This window comes from Anser anser, assembly GCF_964211835.1.
Source record: "Anser anser genome assembly, contig: HAP1_SCAFFOLD_118, whole genome shotgun sequence".
Taxonomy (NCBI): domain Eukaryota; kingdom Metazoa; phylum Chordata; class Aves; order Anseriformes; family Anatidae; genus Anser; species Anser anser.
In genome coordinates, this window is record NW_028153816.1 from 211,104 (window position 1) to 233,625 (window position 22,522).

At 42.7% G+C, this 22,522-nt stretch overlaps 1 protein-coding gene across 3 annotated transcripts in view; it reads left to right on the forward strand.

Annotated features, from left to right (window-relative positions):
* Positions 1-18,877, forward strand: part of LOC310891409 (tRNA selenocysteine 1-associated protein 1-like) — a 45,839-nt gene extending 26,962 nt beyond the window's left edge. For 2 of the 3 annotated variants that reach the window (XR_014577559.1, XR_014577560.1), the window contains exons 3-5: positions 10,147-10,300; positions 14,331-14,526; positions 15,053-15,098. Coding sequence is in view for 1 of the 3 variants with exons in the window: in XM_083853673.1 (XP_083709799.1) it covers positions 12,067-12,146; positions 14,331-14,526; positions 15,053-15,098; positions 15,917-16,053 (459 nt within the window). In the remaining 2 variants the exon portion in view is untranslated. Of the gene's footprint in view, positions 1-10,146; positions 10,301-12,025; positions 12,147-14,330; positions 14,527-15,052; positions 15,099-15,916; positions 16,086-18,561 lie in introns of those variants that run through there. The other variant, XM_083853673.1, reaches the window with a different exon arrangement.
* Positions 18,878-22,522: the final 3,645 nt, after the last annotated feature.

Sequence of the window (22,522 nt, forward strand, 5' to 3'; positions counted from 1 at the left end):
TAGGGGTGGAAGCGACTGGCTTTAAGGTTCTGGTACAGGTGCAATCAGGTGCTGGGTTTTAATTATGTTTTTTTCAAACTGTTCTAAATTGTCTCTGTTAGAACTCCTTTCTACTTCTCCATTTAGGAAGGAGATAGAGCAAACTCATACTGCTTTTGATTTCGTTCACAAAGTTTATTGCAGTGCCCTACCTTTTGTTTGTAGAGTAGGTAGTGGTGGTAGTGTTTTTTGTGATGCTGGTCTCTGTTGGGTGCCATGTTCTGGAGCAGGAGCACCACACTGATCTGCTGGCAAGAGTCCCTTTGGACAGTTGAGTTGGAATACTCAGTAAATCTCTGGCCCACCAATGCTATATATCTATGTGTGTGTGTGTGTGTGTATATATTTTAAACCTGAGTCCAATTGTAGATTAGACTTGCTTGAAGGCTGACAATTGTCTTTGCCCCCTTGAAGCTCACAGGTGTTAACAGAAAGAGGAATATGGGCTGTTATGGGCAAGCGATAGTTGTCTGAATGAAGATCTATTTTGATGTAAGACTTTTTTCAGAATTCTAATGGATTGACAGTTTGGATTAGAGAAAAGTCTGAGCATCTGCCTTAGGGATCTGTCTTCCTCTATGCAGTTACAGTGCTAAGCAGGCTGTTGTCAAGTATTTGACAAGTTTAGACCAGTTCTCCTCCTCAGTATTGTGGGAGTTTGACCTGGTGTCTTCCAGTGCGATCTAATGCACTTCTGTACTGACTGACTGATTGGCTGCAAGATAAGCTTTGATGTCACGGTTTTTCCAGGCATACTTCATTTTCTTGCCATAGTACTTTTGTTAGAGTTATTCCCTATTCCACTTCTGGTTTGGGTTATTTTTTCCCCATTTCCTCTTGGATTAGGATATCTTTCTGGTTTTGAGCTAGGCTTTTTTAAGTACCAGAAAAACGCCTTTGTATGCCTTACAAAAGGGATCTGTATTCATGTCTGAAAAGACTTCTGGAATGTTGGCATACCCAAACACCTCTGCTGTTCCTGCTGATGGCCACATGAAAGCCAGAGCTGCTTCTGAAGCTTAGGCCATATTACCTTGCCACACAAGTCTAAGGCGTCCCTATTCTATCAGAGCTGTTGGCAGTGTTTCCCATGTGTATGTGTGCATATGTGCACTCTTTCTGTATTTTTGTGAGCTGTTCTTTTATATCCCTGCAAAAGATACACGTGCATCGCAGAATCAGAGAACCAGTCCTATTTAAAGGAAGCACTGGAAAATAACAATCTAAATCAGCTCTTCTATTTCAGGTCTTCTGGCTTAGTCATTGTTCCCGTGTGAACGGTGCACTTATGTATGTCCTTTTCATTGCTGCTGTTAATAAAGTTTTTCCTATTTAGAACATCAAGTATTTACCAGCGTTTAGCAACTTGTGAGACAGCTTTAGTTTTTTTCTGATCAGCAGGTTTCAATTCTAGGACTAATAACAGCTCTAATATCTTGAAAAAAAAATTTGGCTGGTAATTTTTTTTTCTCTTTTTTCCCCCAACTTCTGTACTGTCGTGTGCTAGCAATGTGACCAGCTACAAATTCAGTACTGCTGCGTCCAATGGTCTGTCTTCAGGAGTGAGTAGCGGAGGTGGCAAAATGAGAAGGGAAAGAGGAATACACTATTTATCAAGAGCTGTACAAGAACAGGTAAGTGACTCTTAAATTAATTGCTGTTACTGAGCTTACTGAAGTAACTAGCTAAGTGTGTCAGTTTTATTGCATCATAGTAAATTATAACAATACCGCTTTATTTTTGCATTGTTTTTGTTTTCTTGTGGGTTTCAGAGCAGGCTCCAATTGATTTCCTGTGTTTGAATACCTGAACTTTGCTTATGTAATTTTGAAATTTTTAATTCTCTTACCTTGGAGATTCTTCAAACTATAACATTTCTCGTTAGCAATTGAATGAATGAGTCCTAAGAAGAGAAGTTTTGGTGAAGGTTTGTATAGTTTTTCTACAGGAATGATACTTGAAACGAGTGCCAAGTATAAAAAGAAAAAAAAAGCTTAATTTTTGGTTTCATATTTAAGTCATACAGAAAGATACAGGCCAAGAGTGTGAAAAAGAGTAGTAGAAGAGAGCATTCTGCATGTCTGCTAACGATGACTCAGTTTTTGATACTCACCAAACTCATTGTGAGAGAGTTTTTTTCTCATTTTAATAGGAAAAATCTATTCCATAAAACTATGACCATGAATATTCAGATTATTTTTTCTTTTATTGGATGTTATATAAGCTGCCTGTAAGTTAATTTAAGTATTTACGTTAACATTAAGTATTTAATTAATATTAAGTTAATATTCAGTATTTAAGTTAATTTAAGTTTCAAATCATTAAATGGGACTTCTGGATGATGCAATATAAAGAAATCGTAAACACTGTTGTTTATTCCTGTAACGCAAATAAAATAATGGTCCAAATATCAAAAGTTCCATAAACTTTTCAAATCAAAACTGTGAAACAGATGTAAGCTACAGGATGCACTGAATATCAGTAGCACCAACTTACATCCCTGCCTAGTCATTTCTAAGTAGATCATGATAGTACTGTACAAATTTTGGTCAGATTTTCTATGCCATTTAAAACATAACTCATCCAATCTTAGTAATCAAATAAAGTAAGTGGCAGGGATGAAAATTGAAGTTGTTAAGAGGCTCTCTTCTGATTTTTATATTTGCATCCTGATACATGGTATAGATTGTATTTGCCAGAACACAATCTTCAGTGCTGTTAGTCTGACTTTCTTTGGTGCTTTTTGTGTTTAGTTTGGTTGTTGAACCTACCTGCTTCTTTAAACATTACCTTTTTCCACGTTCCCTGCTGTAATGACTTTAGAAACTTTGGCAGCTATCCTGCCTAATTTTGCAAGAGGAACACTTTCTCACTTGTCTTGAGAGTGTACTCTTAATTGAAGCCATGCGAGGGTAGTTAGAAAGGATGATGCTTCTCCAGAGCTTTGATGACTAAAGTATAGAAAAGAAAGAAAAAAAATGTGATCTGTGCGTCTCTGTTCTGCACAGGTTTTGAGTTAACTTTCAGTGTTCTTGCTGTACAGTTGTTGAATAGAGTATAATGTGGAAGCAGGCCTGCCATAAATTAAAATGACGTGGTAGACAGAGGTGGGGAGATCGGGATTTCTTCTGGAAACTTGCTTTCTCTTAATTTGTATGGATTTTTGTTCTATTTAATTTTGTTAATAAATTGGGTGCGATGGGGTGAGAAAGTAGTATGTCTTGTATAAGAAAAATTAAAATTTGCAACTTTAGGAAGTGGAGGAACCAGTGCTACCGAACATACCCCTACTCATCAGTGCTGCATCGCTGCCTCAGTTCAATTCTAGTTTCGTTGGTAGTAGCGCTGTCTCAGCGTCACCGAGCGCTGTTTCAACAGCAGCAATGAGCACGGCAACTCCAGCAGCTGCGACGGGCATGGCAAATCCATCAGAGGTGGAGGGCATGACAGATCCATCAGAGGTGGAGGGCATGATAGATCCATCGGAGGTGGAGGACTTGACAGATCTATCAGAGGAGGAGGTGGAGGACATGATTTATACAACGGCGACGTCGGGCATAACATGTTCAACAGTGCCCTCAGGCTTGACATGTCCAATAATGGCGGCGGGCATGCCATATCTACTGATGACAAAGGACATATCAAGGTCAACAGCGGCAACGACAAGCGTGGCAAATTCAACGGAGGCGGCAGGCATGGCAGATGCAGCAGCGACGGCGGCGGGCAAGGTAAATCTTTATGCTATAAATAATGTTTACAATGAGTATACTGCTTTATTGCGAGTTGACTTTTTCTGTGGTGCTCATGAAACTAACAAATATTAGTTTCTACGCAGCTGAATGAATTGGGGTTGTATGCCAGTTTGGGGAAAAAGGCATAAATGTTTTGATTCTGCTTCTCTCAGTCTTAGAGCCTGCCAACTCCCATTTAACGTGATTGTATAACTGCTTCAAATGCTGTGGAAGTCTGCGGGGGAAGGGGGGTGTGGACTTTATGCCAAGTTATTTATAGTGGTTTGGGCAGGGGTAGAGTTAATTTTCTTCGTAGTAGATGATGCTGTGTTGCAGATTTGTGAGCAAAACAGTGTTGGTAAGGCACTGGTGTTTTAGCTGTTGCTGAGCAGTGCTTACACAGTGACAAGTCCTTTTCTGTTTCTCACGCTGCCCTGCCAGCGAGGAGGTCGGGGATGCACAAGAGGCTGGGAGGGCACTCAGCCAGGACAGCGGAGCCCAGAGGACCGAAGGGATATTCCACACCATTTAGCATTGTGCTCAGCAATAAATGCTGGGGGAAAGAAGGGGAAGGAGTGGGGAGTATGTACAGGGTTATGGCATTTGTCTTTCCAGGTAGCCATTACATGCGATGAGTCATTAATGCTACCTCAAATTTAACAACTTTACTTCTTTATTTCCAGTTCTTTTCCCTGTTCCACTTGGAGGGAGTGAGCGAGTGGCTGTGTGGTGCTTAGTTGCCTGCAATGGTTAAACCACAACTTTATTTAAGTTATTAAATTAGAGGTAACGTGGTCATATAAGCCTCACATAGAATGAGCCTAGGGTGCAATAATTGGCATATTATTGCAATAAAATAAACATTAATCTGTTCCAGAGTACTTGAAATATTTTTTGTACGGTTTGAAGTAGACAGCTGCTTTAACATGTTGAGGTGTTTGCTGAAGTTCTTGGAGTATCATTGGGCTGAGTTTGCCGTTCTTCAGCTTCCTGGCTTGCTTTTCCGTGCATTTAGACCTAAGTAGCATCTCCAGCTTTTCCTCTCAGTTTCTGGAATTTGGTTTTGAAGATATTGTCCTATACCCACTTGGAAACTTCCCTGTGTTTTATTATTACTTTTATCTGCAAAATAACTCAAACATCAGGTTTTTCGACGTCACTGCGGGACTTCTGTTGGGTAGTGAATTCAGGTAGTTGTTGCTCTTAAATATAAACCTTTAATTCTTTTGAAAATACAGATACAACCAACAAGTACTGTTAGCAGTCCTGAGTTCGCATTTTCATCTCCAGTTGTGAAATCTACTGAGGCAGAAGTGCTACCTACGTCTTCTGTAAGTAAAATAATAAAGGAGCTTGACTTTTTTTCTTAGGCATTTAGTAGGCTGTTGCAGAACACTAAAGCAGAATCTGCCTTGATGGAGAAAAGTATGTAGGCTTCTGGCTTATAATTTGTCATTCAGCATGCGTGCTACAAATGTGAAGAGCAGCTTTCAGATTTGGTTTTGTGTGTGCATTCGATTGAAGTTCCTGTGGCTTGAGAATCTGAAAAACCTCTCTTGTTCATAGCAGATTGGGTTTACATTTAGTGTTCCCGTTGTAAAATCGGCAGAACTTTCTGGACCCAGTGGTACTCCAGTGACGCCCTTTCTTACCCTAGGTAACTGAAACTTTAGCACTTCAGATCTGAAGTGCTGATTTTCCTTTTTTTCTTTATTAAATCTTCAATCTGTCCTGTCTGCGCATGCTAGCAATTCCAGGCAGTGTTGGACTTCTGCAGTATTTTTCCAGTGACAGATCTGCTTTTATATTTTTTTTTTGTTTTGTTGCTTTTTGTTTTGCTTGTAATCATAAAGCATTGCAAAGTAAGTAGAATTTGTGAAGATTCTTATGTGAGAAGCATGAAAGCTGGAAATTCTTGTTTCTAACAAAAGTGAGTATAATCTGCTCTAACTAGGTCACATTGTGAAAGCTGTTTTTGTTTTCTTTTGTTTCAAAAGACACCACCACCTCAACCAACATCAACACACAGAAAGAGGAGGTCAAAGATTTTGCTGGTGGTCCCTTCACCACTGCCCACGTATTAAAGGAAGGAAGCGTCTTAGACGTTCTAAAAAATCCTGGAGAGATAATGAACTCCTTTTAAAAAGATGCTGCAAAAAATACGCTAGCATTTTTTATTAAAAAAAAACCAACACACGACTTATGGTTAATAGAGTATCTGCTATAAATATGAATGTAGGAGAGCATTACATTAAGCGCTGCGTTTGTTAGGGTGCATCTGCCCCCTTCTATTCTAAGTGGTGTTTGTTGCTGGAAGTAAAACTGCAAGATGAAAAGCAGATGGGTTGCATCTCCTTTACGTGTTAGGATGTAATTGTAAATGAGGTACTAAGAGAATTAGCCAGATAATCGGTGTTTCATTTTAAGTAAATACAATTTGTGGAATTGAAAAGGAAATGTTTGTAAAGCTCAACACTCCTGTCCCACCTTCAGCCCAGGTGAAGAAAGAATAGGAAAGAGCTTCAGTTCCAAATACATGGCGAAAGCTGCGAATCTTTGGGCCTTAGCTTACAATGGCTCCTGTGGATTAAAATTTAAACTGCAAACAGAAGTGGAGTGTTTTACGTTAAAAACCCTTTTCTGAATTTTGTTTTTAAGCAATTGCAATTGTTTTCAACAGTTTCATAAAGTGTGTCTGTGGAAAAGATATCTTTTAAGAAAAAGGGCTTTATTGAGTTTGATCTTTTCCCAAAAGTCTTCTTCTAACTTACATACTTGTTAAGAAGGCAGCACACTTCTCTACTGGAAAGAGCTAAGTGAGAGAAAATACATTGTGCATTTTGTTTAAGGGAAGACCTCTGAGTGAAGTGACATTCACTTTCTTTATCGGTTTAAAAGAAGCAGAATCTAAATCCACATTGTTCAAAGACTTCATTTTTGACTAAAAAAAAACCAACAAACCACAAAACAACTATGTTCAAGGTAGATTTACAAGCAACTTGAGCTGCTGTTTAAGATGCATTTCCTTTAGTCTTTCTGTATTAGTAGCTTGTCTTTTCTGTTAAAATTGCCACCTTTTAAATAAGGAGTTGTCCTGTGTCCGATGCATTTTGAAAAAGATTATAGAAAATTAGACAGTTGTTCAATTGTCTTGAGTTTTTATTATTTAATTAATATTCAGCATCTGTGGGAAAATACCGTACGGATTGCTGCTCCGAGTACAAACTTCTGTACAGTTACTGGAGTAGATTTGAGTCATCTGCTACGGAAGGAGGAGCTTTAGAAATTTGATTCGATTGGGCATCGCGTCTTAATCAAATTGTATTATTTCCATTCCACGTTGGACTGTCAGATTTCAGTCAGCTACTGTCTGTTTGTACTTGTATCGACCAGTGAAAATGTTGATTTAAAGCTTGCTTGGAAACAAAGAGTTAAATGAAGCTTTAACGAAATGTTCTGTTGTGACCCAGTGCAGCAGATGAAATTTCATCCGTTTAGATAAGATTTCTGGGGACTTCCTGTTGCGCTCGGTCTGAATGTCTAGTTGTAACCATTGGCACCTGAGTTGAAATTTTTGCCCTCTAGTAAAGTCACTTAGTTACATGTAGTGAGGTGCTGCGCTAACAGGAAGACTTTTTTTTCTTGCTTCCTAGACTTTGGATTGTTGAAAACACGCTCTTCTACGTCTGCACAACCTACAACAAGCACAGTGGTTTATACTAGGCCTGCAATAACAACTTTTTCTGCAGGTAAAGAGACTTCTAAACAAGCATCGTACTGGCAATCTGATACATGTGACCCTTTTCTGCAAAACAAAGACATAAAGGACAAATGTGTAACTTGTCAAGCTACTAAAGCCTCAACAGTTGAGAGTATGAAACAGACAGTAAGTTCAAGTCAATGCGACACCTCAAAGCCAGCAGCGCCCCCAGCAGGGATGCTGGGCTTTGGAGACAAATTCAAAACAGTACCTGGAACGTGGGATTGCGATACATGTCTTGTCCAAAACAAACCGGAAGCTACAAAATGTATAGCATGTGAGACACCAAAACCTGGAACGGGAGTAATGCCTGCTCTGACATGACCAGTGGTCACAGACAGCTCGGTGACAGTGACATCCTCCTCGAGCAGCACTGACACAACAGCCACTCTGGGCTTTGGAGACAAATTTAAGAAGGCGAAAGGCTCTTGGGACTGTGGAATATGCCTTGTACCAAATAAGACGGAAGATAACAAATGTGTAGCCTGTCAGTCTGAGAAACCAGGTATGGTCCTTTTTTTCCTGTTGTTTCCATCCTAGCCTCTGTGAATCTTGTACAGAATAAAAGTACGTTGCATATATGGAATATTTTAAGCAACACGATTCCCAGGTACGGTTGATGGGTTAGCGGCTGTCTGCAGGATTGGTTTACAGGCACTTCAGAGGTCTCAGCCCAGGTTCCAGCCTGTCGCATAAATTGAACTGATTGTGAAATGTATTAGTACGGAGCTGGATCAATGCAGATACCCCCGGCTTTGCAGCTGGTGAGGGAAGATGGCTGAAGTGGGTGACTTAATTTAAAAACAACATAGTGATTTTTCACTGGCGAAAATGAGAACTCCATAGAAAGAGTTAAAAATGACTGCGTTTTTCTCTTTCAAAAAATAAGTAAAAAAAATTACAGAATGTGTCCAAAATGCCTCTACTCACCGTTTGTATGTAATTGAGGGGAGATGTGAAGCCAGATTTCAAGACAGTGTAGTCTTAACTAGTCTTAAGCTAAAGCAGAGAGATGCCTATGAAGGTCAGTGGTAGGCTTCAAGAAAGCGAGTGACCCGCTGGGTAACTTCTTCAGGGCAGTACTGGGTTGTTTCCCATTGTGTGTGACCGTAATTGATTTTGAGCGTGGTTGTATTGTTTTTAAAATACGATTCTAATTCTAACTTTGACTCTAAATGTCATTTAACATGCCATTACATCGAAAAACACCTGTGCAAATATATCCTGGAAGAAACAAATTAAGGTGGACTAGACCGGGCTTTTGTAATCATCCTGTGCGGTAAGACTGAAATTTCATGAGGTAAGATAATGGATTTCAGACAGAGTTGATTCTCTTGGACTTCCAACCTCTGAGCGGTCAGTCGGCATCTTTGTCTGAGGCTCTTGCCATTGCAAGGAGGAATTTTGGAAATGAGGGGTTTACTGTGACCATGGTGCAGTGAATTGCACGGTTACGTTGCACTTGTCAGGAGGAAGAGCGATGCAAGTAATACTAGGATAAAAGTTTTCTGCGTGTGCTGTGGAAGGGAAGAGCCATTCTTGTCTTTCCGGTTTTGAATTTGAAGCGTTATCTTCTGCTTCTCTCTTAAAAGGCACCTTTTTTTTAAAAGGCACCTGTCAGGCCTCTTTATGGAGGTTACACTGTGGTCAACAGCAGCAGAAGCTTGTGTGCTGAACAGAGTTGTGTGTTGTTTGGAAGCTTTGAGTTCCACTCTGGTTTTTTTGTTTGTTTCTTTGTTTCTTTGTGGGTTTTTGGTGGCTTTTATTTTTTTCAGGGGCGGGGGGGGGGGAGTTGTGGAGTAATTTTGAACATTTCTGTGGGATTTGACAAATCAAATTTAAAAGTTAATGTTCATTTTATAGTTCATGTTCAAACAGGATGGTTAACTGTCTTGTTTGTCTCACAGAGGGTCCAACACCTGTGACCAGTAGCAGTGCATCTGCATTTTCTGCTCCTTCTGGAGAATTTCTGGATTTAGACAAATTCAAGAAGCCCGAAGGAAGCTGGGATTGGGAGACCTGCTTGGTTCAAAACAAAGCAGAGGCCACGAAGTGTGTAGCCTGTGAAAGTGCAAAGCCAAGCACCAAAGCAGAGCTCAGAGGTAATACTTAATGATTAAAACGAGGATGCATATTCTGTGATTTATTTTTTGGTTTGCTCTGATTTTTTTTATTTTCTTACCTGTTAAGCACAATTATTTTTTCCTTTGAGGTGTGGCAAAATTATTCGTTTTTCCTGTAGGAATATTGCCTAGATAACTTCTGTTTCCACACTTTTCCCCAAGAATAAGTTTATCCTTTTTAGAGAAAAGCTTTCATTAATGACGTGCTTGTTCTTTACATGCCCTACACGTTGTTCATTTGGAGTTCAGACTAAAAACATGATCTGTCAAAGAAGTTCGTATACTTTTTAAAGCCAGGTGGTGGGCAGAAAACACAGTTGTGAAAAGTTTTATGTAGAGAGGAAGCATGGGGTTTTCTTGTTTGTTTTACTGTTTGGTGGGTTGTTTGTTAAACAGTTTTGACTGGAAAGATCAGGACTAGAACGTAGTTCAAACCTTCACGTACTGCAGATACACCGTGGGTTACGGACTTGACATTCACTTATTTCTGCAGGTTTTGGTGCTGCGGCTGCGTCCACAAAATGCTGCCTTGCCATCATTTACATTCGGTGTTCACTCAGAGTGTTCAGGTGCAGAGTCTGCAGCTGCCTCACAGTTTATTTTGGGAAGGACAGAAGAGAAGCAGTACTTGCAAACCAGTACTTCAGGTAAACAGAGTATCTTTTGTCTTCACTTGTGCGCTTATGTCCATCAAGTAAGACCTCTGAAACCATACTAGAAAAAATCTGCGGGATTTGATATGTTCATGTACTAGAGCTTTAGAAAAAGTTTAATTCCTATATGCAGCATGTCTTCTGTCCTGGTTATTGATACGTACGCAATTAGTAGCAATCCCTTTTTTGATCTCAACACTAGGTTTAGACGAAAAATTGCGACACCTTAAGGAACCTGTCCTGCATCTCATACAAGCACAGAAGTTGCAGTGTCTCAATGCTAGCAGTACAGTTGGTGGTAAAATCTTTAGTAGGGTGAAATAGAGGCCTCACACCTTTCAGAGAAAAAAAGAGATTATTCCCACGTACTTGCAACTATGCTGCAGAGTGTACTGCTGTTACTCTAGTGCTACAAAGGTCCAAAAATCACTGAACAGTTATTAGCCAGTTTTGTATTCCTTTAATTTGTTGAAAGACTGCAGTAGAGGATTGAAGTTTTTATTGAGGATCACTGTGTGGAAAAATTCTGATTGTTAAATGTCATTTGTATGACTTAAGAACCGCGTTTTGGAGTACAGAATTCAGTATTAATTCCAGAAGGGGTAAGGGAAAGGACATTAGCTAGTAATCCCGAACAAAAGCAGTGTATAGAGCTATACTGATTTTAATCGCAGTATTCTTACAGTTGGTCTGTTACTGAACAGATATGTTTTGGGGAGATATGGTGGCCAGGGAGGCGTGTGTGTTTGTGTGCTTCCTCTTCTAGTTAAGGTTCTGGGGTTTGGTTTAGTCAGGAAAATTCGATGAGGCACCTTGTGTAAAAGGAAATGTTAACCAGCATTTTTCAACACGGTGTAGTCCCTTAAAAGTGTCGTAGATGAAAAGAGGCCATAAACGCTGGGGGAAAAAGTTAGTGGGAAACTGAAAGCAGGATCACATTCAGTAGTGAGAGAGCAGCAGCCTAGGGAAAGCTGATGAATGACTGTAACAGATAGTTCTATTTTAAGTGTAAAACAACACTCAGTACTTTATAATGGTGGTCTTACCAGAGGGTTCTTCTCCATGGCTCCTAAAAGCACGTCTTGAAGGCATTCGAGTGCAGTGAACTTAAGCTGTAAGAGTTGGGCTGGTAAGCTTGGCCTGATTTGAAGCTGTAGGCATGGGGCTATAATTTCTGAACAGGCTACAAAAGAAACTGTACCACTGTGCTTTTCAGTGCTCCGTTTAGCAAAGCCATCAAATTGTTGCAGGCAATTGATGTTGTTCTTCTAAGAGCACCTGAAAGATATTTTTGTTTGAAGAGTTCAGAGGTACCGGTTAATACTGGTTCAGATAATTACAGCCAGCTCTTGGTGTTTGTGACCAATAAAGTTTGTGGCTCCAAAAGGAGTGGGTTAGTGCTAACTGATTAACTGCTGTATATGCAGAAATATGGAATCTGATTACTTACGCAGAGAGCACTTAAAATGTATTGTTTTGCTGGCTCTCAGTGAGTTGCATCTTAATGCTACCAAGGAATAAGCTTTTTGCTTCTGGCCCAAGTTTTTTAATTTGGTGAAAGCCTTTTCTGTGCACGTGCACATGCCAGAGAGGTTGCTTAAGTAATAGAAGCTATAGTAGCTGCTATCTTCTGTTTTTTGTAGAAGACAGAAACTGAATTCGTTAGCTTTGTAACTGTTATGCATACCAGAATTGGTTTTCTCCCTTTTGAAAATAGTAGAGGGTATGCCTATGTCAGATTTGGTGAGCAAGGTGATCAGATGAGGGCACTGCAAGACTGCCAGAACGCACCAGGTCTGGGGGGAAAAGGAATCCGGCTGAGCATAGGAATTTCTAAAAGGTAACCAAGGAGTTGTGCATTGATACAGTTATTCTAAATAATCAGATTCTTGTAGCTCTGCCTTTGGAAAGTCTGTGGCCCTTGCTGTAGTGGCTGCACACAGGATGCAGTCTACAAAACCAGAAATGCAGAAGTCCTATGTTTTGACTCCCTGGATTCATCAACCTGCTTCAGGATGGCTGGGGGAATCCAACTGTTAAGTCTAGCCAGACAGCGCAACTTGGGCTTAGCTGCCATTGTAACCAGCCTTGTTTCTCAACAGTAGCAAAGCTGAATGCATTGGTAAATATTTTCAGGTTTGGGCCTGCATAAGGTAGAAGGGACAACAAGTGGTTTTATATGCTAGGGAGTTCTTGTTCTTAGAGCTTTCCCTCTAGTTTGAGAGAAGCACATAACTAGTTTTATAGTGGGTTGACAGGAAAGAAGTGGGGGGGAAAAATGGGAACGCAGGGGGAAAGCCAAAGGCGTTATTACTAGAACAGGTTTAGAATGCTATTCTTTGCTTTTCATGAGCTTAGGGCAATGGGGAGTTTAAAGCTTAGCACTTCCTGAGAGGGTTTCTTACTCTACCGGCTCAGTTCTATCACTTATTTAAGGCAATTCAGGTCTCTGAACGGTTAAAGAATTGATACCAAATTTGATGAACTTTGATTCAGGATACTGACAAAACAGGACTTCATATAAACAATTTCAGTATGTTCATGAGGTTAGCTTGTGTGTTCTGTTAAATAGTAAAAAATGACACTTCTGTTTCTGTTTACCTAGCATAATTCTGCAAATGTTGCCTCCTTCTGCTTTAGAATGGAAATGCTCTTCTCCAAGAGAGCACTGTCCAAACTTCTTTGCCAAAATTTTTTGATTAAATTAATATTGTTTTATTTTGAAAACAAGAATAAGCCACAAACATGTTTTCTTGCTTCGGCTATCCAGAAGAACGTCAACAGTATTTTCAGATTTTCCTTCCCTACACAACTGTATGTAGGAAGAGTGCAGTTGGAAGCAGAAGACCTAAGATGATGTATCTTCTGTTTGTTTACTACAGTAACAAGACAATGGATTACCTCTTTATTAGAACTTGTGTAGCTTTGCAGTATTGAAACAAATGTAGGTATTAAAATACACATCAGTAATACGTTTCTGAATGGCTGAGTACCGTGCTCTCTTAGCATTGAAATACCCAGCCATTGGATTAGTTTGTCCCTCATGTTTGCTGAATTTGGAAGCTATTTCAGAATGCCTTCAGCTTGTATTCTTCCCCAAAAGCATAGAACTCACTTCTCTGCATCCCCAATTCAAGTGAGAGAAACTGGGCACTGCAGACACAGGAGGTCTGCCTGTACAGAATCAGTGAAGACAAGTCTAAACAGCGGATTTTTTTGAATATGCAGCTGGGTTATCTGAATGTTCTTTATGCAGTGTACCTCAGTTTTAGTACAGATAGCACTTGTCTTGGTTCTTGTCATTAGTCTGAAGCTGCCCCTGAGAAAATCTTGAAAGGGAAAGTAGTGAAAGCTAATCAGCTGGCCCTTTCTTCTTAAGAACCAGCGTATTTTGTAATTCTCCCACTAATAATAAGGCGTCATGCTGGAGAATCGCGATTGTGTTGTTAAGCAAGACTGACTTCACCTGAGCGGTATAGTTGGCAGCTGTTGAATGTTTAATGGACTTTAAACAAACAAAAAAACAGAGCAGGTGGAGGTAGACATGGCAAACTGACAGGCAGTGTCAGATGCTTCTTTGAAATGGATAATCTGACTCCATTCACTTCTTTCTGGAAATAAGATCTAGTAATTAACCAAACAAAAGATAGAAGGGTTAAGACTGCATCTTTAAAGCAGCTGTGCTTGATAAATGTCTCTGGTCTTAAATCAATCTTTAGCAAAGCACAGAGACTTAGCAGCAGCTTGCTTATGCCAACGCTAAAAATACTTGATGTGTACAGGTAACCATGTCAAGGCTCTGGAGTTAATCCATGAGAACAATTCCTTCTGGTATTGGCAAAGGTGAGGATGCTTGCTTCTATAGAAATGAGGTTTTGAGCTGTGACTTAAGCTGTCACTTAGGTGACTGTTTAGGAAAGCTTCCTTTTAAGTTTTGAAGTATGTAAGCTGACAAATTGTTTAAGTTCAGAACTGGGTTTACAGTCTCTTGTTCTCTGACTGTATGCAACTTCTCATGTTTCAGACTGAAAGCAGAATTGCAGCGGTACCAGTCATACAACTATAATGATTATTGCCAAGATTACCAGAACTACTACTCGCAGAGGAGTTACGATGCTTACGCTGACTACAACTACAGCTCCTATGCTCCCTATGACAGCATGCAAGCTGTTGGAGACTGCTCTTTAGGAGATTCTTTAATGGCTCCAGCTGTTTTTGAGGTAAAGATAGTGCACGCTTGCTGTAAAGAAAATATTTCACAGATAATACGTTGTACAGATTTGTGTGAATCAGCAAAAAGAATCCGAAGTTGAAAACATGCTTTCTGCTTAGTGTGAAGTTAAAAGAGCAGATTCCATTCAGAGGTGTTTGTATTTAAGTGCTTAAATAGTAAATCCATAGAATTAGTGATTTATACACCATTATTTGTTCACACATACCAAAGAATGGTTTTGACAGCATAATTGCGTACGCTTCTTCTGTTCCTGTTCTTCTGATTTGCTTTGCTTAAAGCAAATTAAACAGTTGTTGTAAGTGGTCTTATCGTGGTCAATGTATTAGTTGTGACCTCCGGAGGTCCCTTCCAACCTGTACTGTAATATTGGCTTTCTTCTAAAAATAAGTAGATAAAATGCCATCTATCCTTGTAGTTGTAGGAAGAAGGAATGGGTTGAGACTGCAGCACTTTGAATCTGTGATGCTTTCTGAAATGAGTTATGATTAAACTTAGCCTTTTCTGTCTTTCAGGAATCTTCAGTTATGACTGCAATCGGTGATGACCTAATTACTGACGGTAATAAGGGTTCTATCATTGTCACTTGAGTTTAGCCATCCTTGTGCCTTTTAACAATACAAGCCAACCTCTACTGGATGAAGAACATCTTGAAAATTCAGCTGAGGTCAAACCTCTGTGGGGTTGATCTGCAATCAGCTGGGGTTTTAAAGCTGATACAGCATACACTGACCGCATCAAGTAAAACGGGACACTGTCAATGCTTCGCAGCAGGTTTCTTGTACCTGTGCCTTCATTCCCATTTGAAAATGGTCTAAGACAGAATTTTGTTCTTTGTATTGGTTCCGCTAAACAGATTTTATATTAGAAACTCAGTAATATGCAAAAGCTTTGTTCTCCACCCTGAGGTAAAAGCTTATGTTGCAGATTCCAAAAGGAGGATTCAGCTTGCACTTACAAATACGGTACAAAACATATTTGTGTCCTGGAAGGTTTGCAAAGTTCCTCACGTGGAGGCATTTTGTGTTAGTGTTTAGAAACTATCCTATGTAACGTGTATTGCCGTAGAAGTGAATTAAATGACTCTTGGGAGGGTTTCATGGCTGATTATCCGTAAACGTTATCTTTACTATCTTAAACATTGTCTTTGTCTTTATCTTGAAAGACAGTTCTAGTCCCAGCCTTCTAATATACAAATTCCCAAAAGTTGGAGTTGTGAGGCTCAAAATTTTAGAGGACTAAATACCTCACTAAAATTAGTAGATCTAATAGCTTATTACACTTAGCTTAAAATACATTTTATTAGCCATTTCACGTGAAGTTTTTTTGTGCGCATGCCTCAGATTTGATACTTGGACTTACCAGGCTTTTATTTTCAGATCCACAGCTCTACTTGGATGTTGATGAAATGAACAGACAATTCACGGAGACAAGCGAAGAACTCTACGATTCACTCATGAATTGTCACTGGCAACCTCTGGATACGGTCACTTCTGAAATCCCCTCTGCTATTTAAGTGTCTTCTAGAGCATGACCGTTAGGACCAAAGTGCTAAAACTACATTTCTTCTACATTATTCTAGCTCATAAGTTTTAAAGCACAATGATAGGTTGGGTTTTTTTTGCTATGCTTTTGACAGTTTCTGTAATCTTTTTGTTCATCACTCCCTTCTTGGAGCATCATGAAGTCATGTAAATATTCGAGAAATGTAAAGAGGTAAATGGGGTCTAAAGATAGACTTGCCTGTGTAAATAAAAAATTTGTTTCTGCAAACCTGCCAGCAAGAGATTTTACTTGTACCTGTGTACAGCACGTTCTCTTCCGGCTTATGGAATTTAACAAGGTAGTAAGGGTATTTCATCTGTCTTTATTTTTATATGGGCATTAGGACACAAGCAAAATCTAGCTTCCCCTTGTTTTCCTGGTTCCTTAGGTAAGCGACATGTTGGGGGCAACATAAACCATAATTGCTGTGATGGCAGGTAAGAATCCAATTCTTTTTTATGGCTTAGTGTAGTCAGTGAAAGCAGTGGTCCTAAGCTGCATGCTGTTCTTAAATGTAATGCAAATTCTCTTTTGTGACTCCTCAGTACTTCCAGGTTACTTGTAGCTGATCACCAGCATCTGCTTCTGTTAGCTATTAGCTGTTGGGTTTTTGCTAGGAATACTTTCAGTCCTGAATTGAAATGATGACATCCTGAAACAGAAGAGGCTCTTGGAGTATTGTAGGAAGCACATTCTTCCTGGTTCTAGTGCAGGTGTACACGTAGGAGGAGACAGAAGGCAAAGAACCTCACATAGGTGGAGGGGGTGAGGTGGCATCACAGTTAGAGCTGTTGCAGTTAACTCTTCCCAAAGCATGAAAGCAACGTGGCTGGGAACAGGGATTTGTTGTGTTGCTTCTTTGTGTGAGCCAGGGAGTCTTTTGAGGGGCAGATTAATAAGAATATGACACAAGGTAGAGGTGGAATAGATGAAGCAAAGAATCTGGGTGGGAAAAGGGTTGCCTGTACGTGTCTATGGAATTGTTTCAGGGGACTGAGCTGGGGCAAATTCAAGATAATAGATGCAGCCTCCTTGAATTTGGATGGCAGTGCTGAAGCTTCAAAACCTTACAAGGTTTGATGCCACTTCAATTGCAGTGCATAGCTGTGGTACTTGAGCTCAGAAGTGCAAACTGCACAGGATTTTTTTATCTATTTTCTTCAACGTGAGCAGCAAAACATCTTCCAGGAATGTGCCTGGGTGCTACGCTGCTTTGACACGGCTTGCTTTGCATCACCAAACACAGTAGTTAGGTTGCATCGAGTACTTTGTGGAAACATTCATTGTGTTGTCACCCAGAAATGGGATGCTACAGATATGTGTTGGCCCGGCAGTATCAGTGCTGGTTTTTGGCCTTTGAGAGGTTGGTCCATAACATGTGACCTGTGTAACGAGAGGCCCACATAGATTGGTGACTTCATTAAGTCTGATGCTGTGGTGGTGTGTGACCCAAGGCCCTGAACGTCAGAAAATCAGGCTGTGGCCACCTATTTTATGCAGACTTTGCCTATTAACAAGGTCTCTACACTGTACGTTAGAGACGTGCGCCTCCTTTTCCGGACTAGATAGCGAAAATACCAGTTTTGTAGTTCAGTGAATGAGATTGGTTGGGCTGTTTGTTCTCCAGAGCTGAAAAATGTTGGGAGTGTATTCTCTTGGAGTCCACAGAAATGAAAATGATGAGAGGAAGAGAACGTTGGTTGCAGCCCGTGTGCTGCTGTTATAAAGTAGTTCTCTGATGTCTTTTTCCCTCTGCTGAGACTTATCAGCCTATCGTCCTTTCCTGTTAGGAGCGCATACCTGGCTTGGGATGGTGTGCGCAGTGCAGATTCTTTACCGTAAGAGCACAGTGAATGCCAGACTTCTTCCTGTACTGCCGTGTTAACCATGAGTCACAAATTCAGGAAGCAGTGATTGCATCGGAACTGCTACAATGCTTTGCGGAGTCTTTTTACTGGGTAAACTTCACAGCTGCAGTTACAACTTCCAGCCTGTGTTAGCTGAACACATCGTACTGGTGCCCGCCATCAGTTTGACAAAGATGGGATTGCAGTAGGGACTTGCTTTCTTCCTTCTTTTTAATTAAACAAGTCTTTGAAGCAACTTTTCCAACACCGCCATACTTCACTTCTTCCAGTTATTTTCTGTTTTACTTAGCTGAAATGTTTTTTTTTCTTCCAAGCTTGAGGAAGTTTTCTACAAGAATGTCCCGTAATGATTTCATAAACTCTTTTCGTTGTACCTAGCTGCAACAGAGAGTGCTTTTATTCAAAAACCTGCTGGTTTTCTCTTCCAAGAAGTAGTGGGGTTTTTCCTATCTCTTCACTGATGGGAAAGGCTGTAGGACAGTAGCTTGAGGGGCTACTAATGCTGTCATCAGTGAGCCGGGAAAAGGCAGGAGTCCGAAACGGGTAAAAAGTACTTAAAAGGATACCAAAAGAGTAAACGGTACTTAAGCCGTGGATGTTTCTTTTTGCAGGGATGCTCTGGACCAACCGCTTCTTTCTAGCGCTACCTCAAAGTAACTTGCAGATAGAACTCACAGGGAAGGTTGATCAAATGGTGATGATCGCTGTCATTCTGCTGGACACGCAGATACTTGCCTTTCGTTTTGGCTCATTTTTAATACCAATTAACTTCAGTGCCTCGCGTTAATAGACACCGTTTGACTGCATCGGCAAATGTTTCTGAGTCGTGAGTGTCATTAAAGGCCTGTCACCCTATGGAAATCCTTCTAAATAAGAAAAATGGAATTCAAATAAATAAATAAAGCAGCGTTTGAACTTATGAGCAAACCTAGCGTAGCTGCCTTTGACGCTGATCTGGAGGAGAAAAATCACGTTATCACGCTACTATGGTTGCCTTAATAGGTTTGGTGTACATGAGGGAGGGAAGTATTATGTGATGTTTGCCTAGCTATTACATGGCCGATGCAGGAGGGGTTTTAGTCAGTTCCCTGAGCACGTATTGTTGCAGAAGTCGGTGATTTCACTGCCCAATGTCTGTTATTAAGGGCACGATTCATGTCCCGTTATCGTTTTTATTCTTTATTTATGTGTTTATTTTCTGGGGCGGCGATCTGTCACGATGCCCATCGTTCCCCTGCCGTGGGGTAGAATTTAGCGTGACGACTGCCTCCCGGACCAACGGGGCCACGAATCCGGCCTAAAACACTGCTTGTGCGTTGGTTGTCGGCGTGGGGGCTGTTGGTTGTCGGTGCGGGGGTATCGGTTGTCGGTGCGGGGCTTTTCTGACGAGCACTGTGGGCTCGGGGCGCCGTCCCACGCCCGGCGCGGTGCTGCGGCACACCAGCGGTCGGCGCCACGGCGCGGGGAGGCTCTGGAGGTGACTCCTAGCCCCGTGCTTACGGTGGCCGGGCCGGGGTTCATTATGGCGGCCGGGTCCTGAGGGCGGGAGCGGGAGGGCGGCGGGACCGGGACGGGACCGGGGCGGGGCGAGGAACGGGAGCGGCAGCGGGAGGGGGGGGCGCGCGTTCCCGTGAGGGGAGGGGGCGCGCGAGGGAGGGAGGGGGAGGGTGTGAGAAACACTCCGTAGCCAATAACTTGGGCTCAGGCGAGGAGCTCGGCGAAGCAGGAATTTATTCGCGATCGCAGTGGCGGGCGTCCCGTCCGTGCGAGGACTACCGCACACCAAATTTCCCTGGTGTATTGCCAAGCACTTCCCCGTGCAAGGGCTTACCATACACCACATTTCCCGAGACTCTTCCTTTCTCTCCCTTATCTCACGCTTCGTCCGTCTCCGGCCGCGCCCCTCGCGGAGCTGCGGAACCGCGGATCAGGACTCCACACTCGCTCCGTACAAAAGTACGTCTCAATCACACGGCACACAGAGTCTCACCCGACCCCCAAGGCAATACTTCCTATTTCTTACCTTGGTCTGTGCACAGAGTTACCGGATCAATTCTCAAAGCCGGAGTGCCTGCCTTCTTCCCTTCCCCACTCCTTCACGGATCCTGCCTCTTTCATCAGTCTCGGGCCCTCTGTCAGCTCTCCGCAGAACCGCCGCCGTCGATGCACAGGACCGCTGAAATCAGCGGGGCATGCCTTCCTGCTGCTGCGGCGGTGGGGCTCCCCAGTAGGCGACTGGCTCCCGGACGAGCCCCCAAATTGTGAGAAACACTCCGTAGCCAATAACTTGGGCTCAGGCGAGGAGCTCAGCGAAGCAGGAATTTATTCGCGATCGCAGTGGCGGGCGTCCCACGAGCAGGAGCGCCCCTGCTGGTTCCAAAACCCAGTTTATATACTTTTTGATGACGGGACCCTCCCCTGTTTCCCCACTGAGGGGGTGATCCAGGCTCACAATCTGTCTGATGCTTCCCAGACAATGCATGGCCTTCAGTTGCCGGCCTGTTAAATTTCGAATTTCTTTCGACTTTTTTACTGGTTGAAGCGGTAATGGTTCTTCACTTACCTGACTTGACTCAACACCGTGATTTTCCCCGAATTGTTCTACGGAGTCTGGTTGTCTGCATTTTACAAGGTCGCCTGCTAAGCGTTCTTATCGCTGCAAGCACACCTCGATACCCCATTCCTTACCTTTAAACAACGTAACTCTGCAAAAACAACATTTTTATTCCCACGAGGGGCAGGGCAGGCCCCGCGGCGCGTGGCGGCGGGGGGCGGGGGGGCCCCGTGACGGCACCGAACGCGGGGGGGGGGCGGTATGGCCTCGGGCGGCGCGACCGGTAGCGGCGCGACCGGCAGCGGCATGGCCGGCGGTGGCAGGGCCGGTGGCGGCGGGGCGCCGGGCGGCAGCCCAGGAGCCCGATCAGGAGGAGGAGGAGCAGGAGGAGGAGGAGGAGGAGGAGGAGGAGGAGGAGGAGGAGCGGCCGGCGGCAAGGTGAAGAGGCGGCGCCACCGTTTGGGCGCCGCGAAGCCCCCCTGTGCCAGGAGCAAGCGGGTGAGGAGCGGCCCCCCCACAGCGGGCCCTTCCCCCTCAGCCCACCAGTTACCCCCTTACTTACCCCCTTACCTTACCCGCCCCTTTATCCCCTTAGTTACCCCCTACCCACCTCCTTACCCCCTTAGTTACCCCCTCGACCGCTTAGTTACCCCCTTAGTTACCCCCTCAACGGCTTAGTTACCCCCTTAGTTACCCCCTCAGCCCCTTCCTAACCCCCTCAGTTACCCCCTCAGCCCCTTACTTACCCCCTTACCCCTCTACCCAGCCCATTACCCCCCTCCTCCCCCTCCCCTTCACCCCCAGCCCGCTGCCCTCAGGACCCCCAGTGCCACCCCCAGGGCTTTCCCCGCTCCCTGCACCCCTCCTCAGCCCATCATCAATTCTCTGAACGTTACCTGCCAGGCTTTGCTTCTCGTTTGTGCTGTAGGGTACAGCAGGTTGATGGTGAAAGCGGTCCGTCAATTCGGGGTGTGAAAATCCCCGTGCTGGAGGGGGGACGCGCCGAGATCCCTCCCAGCAGCTCTTTGCTAAGAAATGTCAGGACGCCCAGAGAGATGCTCTGGAGATGCCCTGTGCACATGTTTGTTCAGCCAAAACCTCTCCGCTATTAAATGAGCAACGTAGCTGAGGGGATTGATTATCATATGCAAAACCAAGGGAGCGCTACGCATGGATAGCTGCTCAATTAGGTTTTTATCACTTGCAGAAATGCCAAGTCCCTTATACCACATATTGACAATCAATCTTGTCCATCTAAAGCTGGCCTGGAAGGGCAATGCAAACATTCCCCACGCTTACAGAGCAACCGTTGAAACCTCTGGCTTGAACAGTGCATTAATGTTGAAAGTGCCATAGCTTGCGTGTGCCGACACTGTGTAGCTAACTGATAAACCTTACACGTGGATTGAAAATAATCAGTGGAGATGGTTTTCTAACTTTTCCATTGTCTGTTATCTCTGCGTGTTTTCCAGTAGGTTTATTTAAAGAGTGTGCCAGAGCAAACACGTGCGTGGGGATATCTGGGGGATTCTGCACAGAGAATGGCTGCTGCACATCCAGCGCAGATCAAATTAACAGTAACTTATCGGGGAAGAATTTTAATGATTTGATAAATAGACAAACTGATAGGTGTTACATGTGTGCATTTATTATAGCAGTTAGCTTTGTAACCAGACGAATCGTGCAAATGTTCATAACGTAAAAGGACGAGCTTTGAGCAGATAGCTTGCTTAGAGCATTTGTCAATTAATTTCAGTTTATTTTCAATATCATGTCCACTCTGCAGAAGGTTCTGTGGCTTAATGTTAATTGTCTCTCAGTGATGCAGTTGGGGAGGCACGAAAGCGACCGATGCGATTTTGTGAGGTTATACCTCTGGTTCTGATCCCTACCCCGCTGTTTTTCTCATCCTTCCCCCTACAACTTTAGTCGATAAGTCGATTCTTAGAAATACTTAAATAGATGTGTTTTGTGTGCTTGTGATCCTAATTACAGCCCACCAAACCCTCTGTCTCTTA